Raw genomic sequence first — 14,014 nt, 5'->3', positions numbered from 1 at the left:
GGGCAGACAGCAAAGCACCTTGAAATCAGAAGTATCAGGTCAGTCCTTGGCTCTGTTCTGTGGTAGCCACTTGCCAGTTGGCCAACCTTGATAACCACTTAACCTCTTTGAACTTCAGTTTCTTAACTTTAATGTGGGGGTAAAGTAACCACTCTAAAAGCTTAGTGTGAGGATTGGATGAGATCATGTAAACACCTGTCCGTTTATGGCCACACCTGTTAAGTAGCCCCTTCCCTAAACCTTCTTTAATCATCCCTTTTGAGGGTGCCATCCATTTTCTGCAAACCTCTAGCATCTCGGGGCCTCAGTTTCCTCATGCGGAAAGGGAATTTAAAAAAAAAAAAAAACCTACTTCCAAGGTGACTGTGAGCCTAAGGTGAGTTAGGATGAATGCAGTCACTTAGCAGGGGGCCAGGGCAAATGCACAGGGGCGGGTGCAGGTGTTACCTCTGCCTTCCTTCCATGGTGGCCAAACACACCACCTCCTCCTGGGTGGGGGCCTCCAGATTCTCACCAAGCCTGTGCTTTTGCTGACAGTTACAATTTTGTTACAGTTTTTGTTACAGTTTGTTTACAGTTTTGTTACAGTGTTCTAGCCATGCATTCCTGGTGGTTCCTCCCCAGGAAGCTGGTCCACCATCCACACCTGCCCCTCCCCACCAGCCACTTCCTCATCCTAGATAACAAAGGCTTCCTCTCCCACTCTCCCCTCGCTTCCTACCACAGAATATCTAGCCAGCCCTCCCTGCATCCCAGACCCAGATGAGGGGAGGTGGCCTGTGGGCAGTTCCTCCATGGGGTTCCCCACCACCCGGTCCAGGACACAGCCATGGGTGAAAAAAGTGGGACCACGAACATGTCAGAAGAGACCCACTGTGATCCTTCTTGTTTCAAAAATAGACAGTGGAAGTAAACAATGGAAATCCATAACCTTCCTAATTAATGCAGACACTTGAGAGATTGTTTATCTTGGTATTAAATTTTGCTCACCCACGCAGTGTTTGTGGCCATAATTGCAGCGTGCATAATATATTGTGCTGCATTTGAACTTTTCCACACCTTTCATCATACCTTCCTGTGTTTCCAGATGATCTTCACAGTGGTTGCTGTCAGCGCTGTGGAATAGTCACTCAGGAAATTAATATTCAGGATTTACAAAGTCACTCCCGATTACAGCCAACTTTGCATGAGTAGCTCTTACTTCCTTCCACTGAATAATTTCCTTGCTATAGCCCAGCAGCAGGATGAACACCTGGGAGAGTGTGAGCAAGTCCACAGTCCCTCATCTGGGTCACCATAGTTTTCCAAAAAGGTCGTGCCATGCACACTTCCCCAACACCCGTGTGACCATGGTAGTTTCAATGCAAAGCCATCATATGACACATATTTTTACCAACTTAGCAGTTGAAAAATTATACTTCAAAGATGTTTTAATTTACATTTATTTTGATTATTTTAATGGTTTCCCTGACTTGTTTATTATATCTATTATACATACGTTATTATATGTACATACAGTACATGTGTATTTGTCCTTTTATTTATTTTGCTTGAATTGTCTGTTCATATGCTTTAAATTGATTGCTGGGCTGGAAGTAATGTCTGTTAGTAATTTGATTTGCATAGTACCACTAATAATTTTTTGCCTGTCCTTCTTAATGATATTTACAATTGAAGAGGGTCCTGTCATTTGCCCCATTTTTAGGCTCTGAGCTATAGAGTTCACTTTCCCTCGAAAACAATCCAGTTTTTAAACTTAAAGCTGCCATTTCCTCCAGCAAGTCTTTTTCTTCCCCAAATGGATCAGGCAGCAAAGTCCCTTGGACTTAGAAGTATCAGGTCAGACCCTGGCTCTGTTCTATCATAGCCACTTGCCAGTTGGCTGACCTTGGCAACCACCTAACCTCTTTGAACTTCAGTTTCTTAATTTTAATATGAGGGTAGAATAACCACTGTGAAAGCATAGTGTGAGGATTGGATGAGATAATGTAAACACCTGCCCGTTTATGGCTAAGTGTTAGCTGAAGCCAACTGCTTCATTCAGCATTAACCCCAACTGCTTTTCTGAATTTGCCTTGAAGTATTTGTTCTGTGGTATCTTTTGACCCTGCATAAAATGAAGTCACACGTCAAAATTGGTTTATTAAATGGTTGAGTTTGGTAGCCTAAACATGAAATGCAATGTCTGGAGTCTTGATTTAGGGCATTAAAAATGAAATAATTGAAAATGAAAAACAACGTAGAGATCCATCAAGTATCACCCACTCTGCGTCTGAGGTATGGGAAAAGTCCTGGCTTAGCCCTGTTGTCACCCCTCTGTTCTTCATGACTCTCTTTGTTGTCTTCCTGTTTACAGGCAGCTTCAGCAACAACAGGCAGAATTGGAAGTGCACCAGAGAGATGGATTGTCATCGTACGACTTATCCCAGGTGAGTTTCTGGAAAACCCTTTCTCTGTTGGAATTGTCTCCAGCCCAGTGGACTGGGGACTCAATTCAGCCCTGAGCTTGAGCCCCTCAGCACAAAGGATTGCCCCATCCACCCACTACAATGGAAAGAGCAGACCTACAGGTCCCCTGGGGGTCTGCTGCTGTCACTCCTCCCTACAAAACTGAACCATGAAGAATGTGTGAGTACCAGGTGAAGAACCAGGGGCCATAGTCAACCCAAGGGCTGAGGGACATTTCTGAGGACCATGCGTGAACTGTAGTATGAGTATACTCAGAGGCCAGCAAGAGCAGCTTCTGATCCCCTTGGGCCCCCTGGCTTTTTGGCCATTTCCCCACCACTGCCTGTGTCCCGTTCTTCCTCAATGTGCCTCTTCTTGTCATGCTCTGAGCCTCCCTCTTCACCGATTCTGTCTCCTTTCCTTCTCCTGTCTCCACATGATGTCCACTTTTCCTGATATTTAGAGTAAGTTGATTGTTCATTTCTCACTGTCTCTAAGAAAGTAATCAGTGTGACTCTGTTGTCCTTCCTGTGACCTTCAGTTCACCGCCCCCTAACCCCCTCATCGGCTGTTCTTGGTTTCACATATAGAAAACTTCCCACCCGATAAAATGTTCCAGCCCAAAATGCCAGTGATTCCAGAGGGAGGGGGCTCTGATGAAGGAGAGCTGGTGGCTCCTGGGGACGCATGTTCTGTGCCTTACTCATGAGTTGCTGTTGTGTTTTATTTAATGTGCAAATAGGTCCCCGTCCCCAACCTACCAGCCGGTGTTCATGAGGCCGGGAAGTCCGTGGAAAAGGCGGATGCAATCTTCTCCCAGGAAAGAGATCCTCGGTTTGCTGAAATGTTTGCAGGAATTAGTGCATGTAAGTTTCCAAATGGTACTGAGGTTTTGAGAGTGTGGGTTTACAGTTGCTTTCAGGCCATCTACAGACAGCTACTCTTAGTAAGAGGGGGCCACGGAAGGTGAGTTTTGAGTAACCATTGCAGGGTATAAAAATACATGAGTTGGAATGGATTCTCTCTACTCCTGGCCTTGCCTCTGTATACCAGTTACCCAGGGTAACCAACCTGGGGCCTGGCATCTCATCATTAAAATTTGAGGAGTTGGAACAAATGAGCTCCATTGTTCCATTGTGCTGTTTAGTTTTATTAAGCTGAAGACATGTCTCTGTAAAAAGTTGCAATTCAATCCCTAACACACAGAGGACCACATTTTAAAATCAAAATATGCAGTAAAAAAGAAAAACAAAAATGATCCTGTATCCTACCACCTGGATATAACCATTTTTAACTTTTTAAAGTACGTTTTTTCTATCTTTTTCTACACATATATATTCCTTTTTTACATGAAATTGAGCTCACAGTAGCTTAGTTTTTTTACATGACAGTTTATTATGAACATATTTCCAGATTATTAGACAATCTTTTTTTGTCACTTGCATAGAGTTCATGTGATTAATCCTCTATGGTGGTCATTAGGCTGTCTACCTATGTCAGCGTTGCCGTTAGAGGAGATGGTGCAGTTCTAACTTAAGGCATCACATGGGGCTGGCATGTCCAGCTGCCTCACCCTCCCACTCAGATTACCACTGAGATTAACAAAATATAAAATTTGGAAAGATCTTTGTTGGTTCCAAAATCAGAAAAAGGATTCTATTTTCATGTGGTCAAGGAATTTTGACAAGATACAATGGAGTCAGGATGAATTGAAGGGAGAAACCAGTTGGCTTGTGAAGAGGAAGCATGGGGAACTCTGTCACTGGAAAAGAAGCCCAATCCTGTCTCCTTGGTGCTAACAAGCTGAAGACAGTGAGGCCCAAGGTGAGGACAGACAGGCCTGTGGAAGGTGGGAAGGGAGCACACCTCAGCCCTCCTGATGCCAGCATGTTGGTGGAAAGTCAGAGCCTCCAGGTTCTGGAGCTGCCTCCCGTGAGGGCAGCAGGTGCCAACGCAGCACTAAGTCCCACTGTCAACACACAACAGAAAACAGACCCCTCAGCACAACAGGGGAGCCCCCGGCTCTTGGTTCCCATGGCCACCCACCCACATCAGTATTTCCTCGACTTTTCTAGAGAAATATCATTTCATCCAGTAAGAGGAGACACCAGCACATCTAAAAGGTTTTTTTTTCTTCTCCAAATAAGCCTGAAATATTTGGCCAGATACCCACAGTGTCTCAGAGAAATCCAAACATAGACACTTTTCCATAAAGTTAACAAAACAGGAAAAAAAAAAAAGACAAGAAAAAAGAAGAGGGGGGAAGGGTCCAAAGGAAGGAATGAGAACAAATGTCCTCCTTTGGAGATGAGTTTTTCTGATAAAGAGGAGAAGGTTCAAAGAATCTTCAGTATCTCTTCTCTAGGTGATTCCAGGCCATCCTGCATGTCTGAGAATGAGTTATTTGAGGTGGGGAAAGTGATGTTTAATAAAATGCATCAGTACAAAACAGGCTAATATTGCAGAAATCCAAGTCAGTGAATTAGAAAGAAACGTGAATTTTCCCAAAATACAAAAACTTGGGTTTTCCAAGTGAAAGAGCTCAATGAATACTAGACAAAAATTTCAAAGAAACTCACACCTAGACGTGATCTGTTGTATTTACTTGTTTAAATTTGAAGAAAGGAAGAAAAAAATCCTGCAAATGTTGAGATTTAAAAAATTACCTTACCTATAAAGAGAAATCTTTGTTAGCCTTCCCCAAGATATTAAATGCCAGAAGACTTAGGAAGGTGGTGGCGGCGGGGCAGGGGGCGGGGGAGGGGGGACACAGGAATGGAGAATTTGGAAGAATATGTGACCCTGAAATTTTCCACCAGCCAAGCTGCTTTCCTATTTGGAAGACAACAGAAAGATGTTCACAGGCATGCACTATCTACATATTCTGCTTGCAGAAAAACTACTTGCAAAATTGTACTTGTTTATGGAATGAATCAAAATATAGAACACAAGAATGGAAATGATAGGTTGGAAAAGCAGTGATGATGAAAAACGAAACCAGTAACACTGAAAATTAACAAAAAAATTAACATAAAAATTTAAAGATTTCACCACCAAAGATCCAGACTTATTTTGGAATGGGGGTAGTATTTATAAATAGATAAAGATTTATCATCAGTGAATATCAAGAATGATTAAATACGTCACTCCCAATCAATAGCTCCTGAATAATATGCTGCCAAAATATGATATAACAAAAACAAACTGAAATGAACAATTTAACCTGAAAGAAGGGGTGGCGGAGATGCTTTGCAAACCCAAGAAGGAAAGTAGGGTCGTCAGTGTTTCCAAAGAAAAGTTCAAACTGTCCAGTGGGCAGAGAGGCTTAATTTATTCAGACACAAGATGCAACCTAAAATGAAGATACAGATGTCATAAACATTGAAATATGTGAAAGCCAAATTAATTAAAATCACAGGAAGATGCTGATAAAGCCACATTATAGTGGAAGAACTCAGTAGGCCTTTCTCCATCTTTAACAGGTCACGTAGATCAAAATAATAAAATGGAGAAAAATATAGAAGACCGAAAACTAGAGTTTTTAAAATACAATTATATATAATATTATAATGCATATTATTATATATAATTTTATACCCTTCAAATGTCCTGGAGCAGTTACAAAGAAAATGTGTTTCTTATTTACCCAAGTCACAAAAAACTTAAACACATGAGGAAATAAATGGGTTGCATTTAGTTTATTATCTTATTTTTATTTTTATTTTTATTTTTTTGTTTGTTTTTTTTGAGACAGTGTCTTGCTCTTTCGCTCAAGCTGAAGTGCAATGGCATGATCTCGGCTCACTGCAACCTCCACCTCCCTGGTTCAAGCGATTGTCCCTGCTTCAGCCTCCCAAGTAGCTGGGATTACGGGTGTGCGCCACCATGCCAAGCGAATTTTTGTATTTTTTTATTAGAGACGTGGTTTTGCCATATTGGCCAGGCTGGTCTCAAACTTCTGACCTCAGGTGATCTGCCTGCCTCGACCTCCCAAAGTGCTGGGATCACAGGCGTGAGCCACCGTGCCTGGCATGCATTAAGTTTAGAGTTAAGAGAACTACCTAAGTCTACCTTCTTCCTGCAAGTTTGAGCCTCATCTCTCCCCAACACTAATCTTGCTTTTTATTCCCAAGATTCAAGATGTTATGTTGAGCCTGAGCTCCTCCCATCCTTTAAGGATTTCCCACTGTCTTACAGCTGTCTCTGCAGCAGAAGAAAATGAACCATAAAAACTGCTCAGTGCCTCCTTTTTATGAAAGCCTCACAGGAGTTGTCTCCATGCGTGGGAGAGTCAGCATGTGGTCCCTGCAGCCTGGTCTCTGGGCCCCAAGCCTATGAGCCTCAGGGTCCATCACCGTATCACTGCTCACGGCCACTCGGAGGGACCTACCCAGTCTGCCCCCCATCACCGCCAGCAAGCCAGAGATGGGAGCAGATGTGGGGGCTGTGTAGGCACAAAATAATCACCATGTAACTAACCTTTATTTCCTTTATTCCAATACCTCATTGCGGGTGAACATGTTAGGGATTGCAGGAATGAGAAGGGTAGACATTTGAAGATTCTGGGGCACTGGGAGGGCATTTCAGAGAGTCCTGGGCACCCTCGGTGACCGAAGGAGGGAGAACTGTCACATTGGAGCCTGCTGTCTAACACCCTGCCACCATTCGTGTTCCCACTCATGTTTCTCAAACCACCATACAATGCACCTTCTCCCTCGTGTAAGATCTAAACAGCCAGCTGGGTCTTGAGCCCATTTCTTCAGCCGTGTGGCTGTGGGTGAGCCTGTGGGTGAGCCAACTCTGCTCACCATTCTGCGGTGGCAGAAAATCATGCATTATTGCACCTCCTGGCCAGGGGCTGAGTGTTTTCAGTGTTAGAGGAGCTCAGTCTCTCAAAGAAACCCTAGTGGAAGGTCAAGGCACACAGGTCCAGGGCATCACCTGCTGCGGCACCTGCTGGGTGAGGGTGGCAGGGGTAGCTGAGTTCCAGGGCAGTGGGAAGAGCACTGGGCTTGCATTCACGCCTTGAGCCCTCCCTCGCCGGCTCATGACTTTGGACAAGCCACACCTCACTTTTCTCATCTGTAACAAACAATAGCAAACTTTTAGTTTCTGTTTGCTGTGTTAATCAGGCACTGTCTTAAGCACTTAGATTAACTCACTGAATTGCCACTACAGCCTTCTGAGGAAGATACTTTTATTCTCGCCTTCTTTCTGTTGGGAAACTGAGGCAGGGGATGATTAAGTAACAGTCCAAGGTTGCACCTCTTACCTTGGAGATGGGATTCAGACCCAGAGTGCTGAGATCAGAGTCCATCCTCTTCACTGTTACCCTGTGCTTCCTCACCCAGAACTGGAGGACTTGGAATCCCTACCCCGCAGGGTTGGAAAGATTGGATAAAATAATGTCTGAGAAAGAACTCTCATTAATTTTTTTTTTTTTTTTTTGAGGTGGAGTCTTGCTCTGTCACCCAGGCTGGAGTGCAGTGGCGTGATCTCAGCTCACTGCAGCCTCTGCCTCCTGGGCTCAAGTGATTCTCCTGCCTCAGCCTCCCAAATAGCTGGAACTACAGATGGCTGCCACCACACCTGGCTAATTTTTGTATTTTTTGTGGAGACAAGGTTTCACCATGTTGGCCAGGCTGGTTTTGAACTCCTGACCTCAAGTGATCCGCCTGCCTCAGCCTCCCAAAGTGCTGGGATTACAGATGTGAGCCACCGCGCCTAGCCTCATTAATTCTTTTAATCTTCCCCACTCTCCAAAAAAGCCTTGCCGTCAAGCAGCCTGTGGCCTAGCCTAAGGGTCAAGAACAACAGCCCAGTGCCCTCATATGCCAGGGAGGCTCCAGGGGAGATGAGGAGGCAGAGGCAAGGCTGAGGAGATTGCATGCAGGTGGGCTGCCCCGACTCGTGTTCTCCCGTTCCCACACCCACCCCTGCACCTGTTCTTGGGGCAGCCTCCTCTGTGGTCTGCAGAGCAGGGAACCTTCGTATGTGACTCCTGCTCTGGTTTTCCTAGCGGAGAAGAAGATGATGAGCTCAGCCTCTGCAGCAGGAACCCAGCAGATCTACTCCCAAGGAAGCCCATTTCCCTCTGGACACTCCGGAAAGGCCTTCAGGTATGTGTCAGCAAGGGGGGACAATGACGTGGGAAGATGCTCCCTTGCCAAGAAAGCCCTGGGTCTCAGAGCACAGCTCTCTATGGGCTGTAAGCATGAGTTAGTGGTTACCGGCACTCAGGCCTTGGGCTGAACTGAGGATTCTGGTGGGTCTCCTGCTCTGTGAGCTCTCCATGAGTTGCCATAGATCCCTGGTGTCAGTTACTCTTTCTTGGGTGTGAACAGCACCAGCCACTGTGTTCTGTAGCAGTGATTGCCAGGGAGAAGGGAGTGAGCTCCCTCTAGCCAGGACCCAAGTGAGCTGGAGCTGGGAACAGCTGACAAGGTAGCAGGAAGTATCCTGTCATCTGGTGCCCAGAGGCTACAGCCAAATCCAAGGAAGACGGGACAGCTCAGCCCATCATGTCTGAGCCTCATCCTAAAGGGCACTCAAGGCTTCAGGCAGGGTGTCCAACCTTCCCAAGGCTTGGTTGTTAGCATCAAGGGCAACTGGTAGGTCACTGAGGAAGCCCTGACATCATCACTGGAGGCAAGGCCTGGCTCCACTGACTTCTGGGGAGACAAAAGCATAAACTGGGAAGAACGGTCAGAGAAGAGGCTGGCAGCTCTTGGGGAGGGTGTGTGGGCACTCACCTGTGCCCACCAGACACCCTAAGTTCCTCATGCCCAGCAGGGCAGGGCTCCTCCAGCGAGGTTGGCCAGACCCTAAGCGGAACTTCCAGATGCAGAGGCCAGGAGGGCAGGTGGGGCCGGCCACCCAGAGAGAGGACCTTGCCACGGGACTGCCCTAGCTACAAGGAATGAGGATCTTGCTTCCACACTGGTTCATGGACAGACCTCCTGGAGACAGATTAGCAGACATTGCAGTGGCTCTGGCCATGCCTGCAGCTGAGTCTCGCTGAATTGCGCACTGCTCTGAGGCTCTGGGGAGCTTTGGCTGCAGGCAGGGCCTCTGGTCTGGGGACAGCAGACAAGATGGCAGCCCTCCGTGAGCAGTCCCTAACCATCATCGCTGCAGGTCACGCCGCTCTGCTGAGCAATGGTCAAGCCCTCCAGACTTCTCTTGGCTGCTGAGTTACTCAGCTACTCAGCACGCATTGACCAATCTCGGTCGATGCCAAGCCCTGTGCCAGCCCTGCCCGGGTGCTCATGTTCATGGGGTCCATGTGACACTTGCTGCTTGTCCTCCACTATGGACAAAGGGGATCAGGGAGGGTACAGCAGCAGGAGGTAAGGAGGGGACAGTTCAAAGGCAAGGGGACAGCCCAAGGTGGCATGACCAGAGAAGGTCTGGCTGACTCTTCAGCTAGGTCTGAAAGCAAAAGTCAGGTTCTGCCTCCTGACCAGGGCAGGGGTGCAAGGGCCTGAGGAGTGTGCTGAGTGAAGCCTTGGAGGAGGTGTTGTTGGAGAAGGCCTCACTAATGGGAGAAACAGAGGATGACCACGTTGTTCTATGACAACGGCCTCACCCAGGCTCTGCACCTCACACTGGACTGTCTGCCCTGAGCCCTGTCTGCAGCAGCAGCTATGGGGGCCGTGCTGAGGAGGAGGACACCGTCACTGATGACCTTTAGGAGAAGAGTGAAGCTGCAGACAGGGCTCAGGGCAGACAGTCCAGCGTGAGGTGCAGAGCCTAGGTGAGGCTGTTGTCATAGAACCAAAAATGGAGGGTGCACAGGGCAGTGATGAGTGATGGGGAAGGAAAAGCAGGCTCGGGGCAGCTGGCAGTGTGGGGAAGGAATCCAGGGAACATCCGAACACCTGTGCAGGCCCTGGCATAGAAAAAGCACTTGCTGAGTACTAGTCTGTAAAATGAATGAATAAATGACTGAGTTAATTAAAGGATGCCTGTTAGGGCTAAAGCCTGTGGAATGGGCAGAATTTCCTATATATCCGAAGAGTCTGAGCTGGCTTGGGATGGGGTAGGCTGTGGGATGAAGGACTCTGGGGCCCAATACAGCCATAGGGAACCCTGGGCTGCTTGCAGAATGGTGTTGCTGGCACCCGAAGTGCATCCTCACCCACAGTCCTCCCGCTCTGGTCCTGCCAGTTTTGGCCCCTTCCTGTCCATACTAAGGCAGGCAGCTGTAGCTCAGAGGCCCCCAGGGAGGGCTGTGCACAAGGGCTGGTGCTTTGCCCCAAGAAGCCCATCCCTTTCTGCCAAGGTGCCTTTCCTAGGGCCATCTACGCTATAGCAGCCCTCATCAATCAGTGTTTTGAGGAGGACACCAAGGGCTGGGGTTCTGTGGGAGAGGGCCCTACTAGACAATAGTGACCAGAAAATGTCCTCTGAAGCAATACTTTCATCAGGAAGGAGAATGGGAAAGGAGCCCTTATGTTAAATGAGGATTTGATTGTATGAAGACAGAAATGATGTCCCCTTTATATAAGCCACTGAACGTGTTTTACAGTGATCATCTCAAGAATGTCTCTGACATTCTTGGTTTCTCCCTATTTTAAAAGGGATCAGATAGCATAGGAAACTTAATAGAATACAATAGTAAAATTTTACCCAATCTCTACTGATCTCTGGCTTGCCTTTCTTTTAACACGGAGCTGAAAATCTACCAAAAGCCTTCTGTGATGAGCCCCATTCTGCCCTACTTGACTGCCCTGCATGCTGAGCTAGTCCCAGGGAGGCAGGAGGAGGGGCCTGAAACAAAGTAAAAGTCTGCCCCCAGCCTTTTAGTCCTTGATGAGCTTCTCATGTAATTGACATAGCCCGGAAAATCTCCTGGAAGAAGCGCCTGGTGGTACAGACAGTGCCTGCCGAGGAGCTAAGCAGGGTCAGAGATTTAGCCTGCAAAGGACATGCAGAGAGCACGGCACACAGCAGGGGCCTAACAAAGACGAACTGAGTTAAGTCGAAGGTGAACTGAAGGTGGGAGGGGTAGACTCTGGGTAGCAGGACTAGGCCCCATCCAGCAGGTTTTCATTGAGAGGCTTTTCTTTCTGTTTAAAACTGACAGCCTGCAACCTATTTCCTGAATCCTTAAGCCTCATAGGTGCCCCAAAGGAACAAATTAACCAGAGCACAAAAGAGTGAGTGAACACCAGGATTGATTTTTATTCTAAGAAGCTTCTCTCTTTCTGGGAACCAAATCATCTGTTGAGAGCAGAGGATGTACAGGCATAGGATAGGGGCTGAGGAGTGTGTGGGAGACCCTGGGGAGAATGAGGAGAGGAAGTACCAGACTACCAGACATGGCAGGACTACTCAGCAGTGTGGAGGAAGCCCTGAGGGGAGAGGAGGATGGCCAAGGGGCTTTGAGGCTCACGATGTGTGAGTCATTTTCTCTAGTGACGTGCTGCATGGCGAGAGAGCCAGGAAGATGGCCTGGGGCGGATTGTGTGGTTGTCTGGGCACGTAGACTCATGCAAACCAGGTGTGTCCTCAGGATAAATGCATTTTCCTCTTTTCTAGCTCTTCAGTGGTTCATGTGCCTGGAGTGAATGATATTCAGTCCTCTTCTTCCACGGGCCAGAACATGTCCCAAATCTCCCGGCAGCTAAACCAGAGTCAGGTGGCGTGGACAGGGAGTCGTCCGCCCTTTCCGGGACAGGTATGGGTGTCTGTGAGGGCATCTCCCCTGGGTGCCCAGAGAGGCAGAGCACTCTGGGAAGTGTTTTCTTTGGATTGCGGCTCTGAGGATGGGTCAGCTCCTAGCTGGAACCAACCACCCTAACAGCAGCTGGCTACTCAGGAGCGCCAGCCACCCTCAGGGCTCATGGAGAGCCAGGCGCCCAGCCTGCCACTTCAGCAGCCTTGTTTCCTTGCAGCCATGCCCTGAGGCAGCTGGCAGGGAAAGGCTGGGCAGCTTGAGCCACCCATCAAGAATGAGCCCCTCACTACTCTGGACCTCTGGCTGCTCCTGCGCCAGGAGGGCATGAAACCACCAACCCTTGTGACACCCCCAGACCCTCATAGTCACTGTGAGGGTGGGTGTTGATTGGGCTGAGGGAGTTCTGGGTGTTCATAATGCCAAGGCCTTGGTAACCAGACGCCAGAGGGCCCGGATCCTTGTAGCCCTGGGGAGTAACTTCAACCAGACGTGCCCCAAAGATCCTGCAGTTCCTGGGCCCTCACACACCGGGCTGATCCCAGGCCTGTGCCTAGCCAGACAAGAGGGCCATGGGGAGTCACTGTCAACCCAGAGCAGGCACTGCCCCTGAGACCAGCCTGGGGCATGGGTTGGGGGTGGGGGTCTGCTGGTGATGCTTTCCATCTCTTTGCTTTGTCCTGATTGTAGCAAATCCCATCTCAGTCCAGCAAGACTCAGTCATCTCCGTTCGGGATTGGAACGAGCCACACCTACCCGGCAGACCCCTCTTCCTACAGCCCCCTCTCCAGCCCAGCTACCTCCTCACCGAGCGGGAATGCCTACTCCAGTCTTGCCAACAGGACTCCAGGGTTCGGTAGGTGGGGAATGAGGGAATGAGATTCTGGGAAAGCCAGCACAAATGCTTTCTGAACATCCTGAATTCAGGAGGCTGAGCTGCAAGCTCCCAGCTACCAAAACAAGGTCTGGAGGTTTCCAAGCACCTCCTCTGTCTCTGGCTATGAGGAGGCCTATGGTGTTTCTAAGAGACTGGATGCTTAGGCCTTGGCTTTGTGATTTGACTTTATCATTTTCAAGGCACTGGGATGATGTTCCTGTGCTGTGATGTGATCTGAATACCATTTTAACCCATTATGGCCCTGGCAAGGATTTTCAGGTCCCCCAAGTCAAAAACCTTCTAGTCCTATTTCAAGAAACTAGAGAATAGCTATAGAGACAATCAATTGCATGAATAACCCTGCAAAGTTTTCTCTCTCTTTTAAATATTAAAAATGTCTATCTTACTTTGTTAACAAAACCTCAGGCCATAGAGGGTTAAGGAACTGCTGTGTCCTGTGCATTTCTCAGGATCCTGGGTCTTGCCCACTCTCTGTGTGTTTGAGGAACCTCCTCAGCATGTCTCCCAGGGCTGGGGCTCCACTCCACATCCGGACAGGCTCATAAGAGACCCATGGTCCTGCTGAGAAGTCCAAGCTGTGCCTGCTTTCTCACAGTGAGGTCACTGGGTGACACCCAGCAGTGCGGCTCGTAGAGCTTTTCTCTACAGAATTGATTCCTCAGATGAGTGTGAATCTGAGCCCAAACATCTGAATTTCCACGTGGCAAGTTAAAAGCTTCCATTAGAACTGCTTGTCTGTCAGCCTTATGAACAATTCTGTGCAGGCAGGGCATGGTGACTCACATCTGTAATCCCAGCACTTTGGAAGATCGAGGTGGCAGATCACCTGAGCCCAGGAATTCGAGACTAGCCCGGGCAACATAGCAAAACCCTGTGTCTACAAAAAAAAAAAAAAAAAAAAAAAAAAAAAAAAAAAATTAGCCAGGTGTGGTGGTGTATGCCTGTAATTCCAGCTACTCAGGAGGCTAAGGTAGGAGGATCATTTGATC

The 14,014-nt window shown here is 47.9% G+C and overlaps 1 protein-coding gene across 7 annotated transcripts in view; it reads left to right on the top strand.

Moving 5' to 3' along the window:
* The window catches only part of ARNT2 (aryl hydrocarbon receptor nuclear translocator 2), a 200,999-nt gene that overhangs the window by 169,713 nt on the left and 17,272 nt on the right, over window positions 1-14,014 (top strand). For 5 of the 7 annotated variants that reach the window (XM_055277476.2, XM_063638637.1, XM_055277478.2 and 2 more), the window contains exons 13-17: window positions 2,357-2,429; window positions 3,191-3,314; window positions 8,468-8,567; window positions 11,992-12,130; window positions 12,818-12,983. In XM_055277476.2, coding sequence (XP_055133451.1) covers window positions 2,357-2,429; window positions 3,191-3,314; window positions 8,468-8,567; window positions 11,992-12,130; window positions 12,818-12,983 — 602 coding nt within the window. The remainder of the gene's footprint in view (window positions 1-2,356; window positions 2,430-3,190; window positions 3,315-8,467; window positions 8,568-11,991; window positions 12,131-12,817; window positions 12,984-14,014) is intronic. The other 2 variants (XM_055277477.2, XM_055277481.2) reach the window with 1 other exon arrangement.

Source organism: Symphalangus syndactylus, chromosome 5 (assembly GCF_028878055.3).
Source record: "Symphalangus syndactylus isolate Jambi chromosome 5, NHGRI_mSymSyn1-v2.1_pri, whole genome shotgun sequence".
NCBI classification, from domain to species: Eukaryota; Metazoa; Chordata; class Mammalia; order Primates; family Hylobatidae; genus Symphalangus; species Symphalangus syndactylus.
This window is presented reverse-complemented; position numbering and strand designations above follow the sequence as displayed.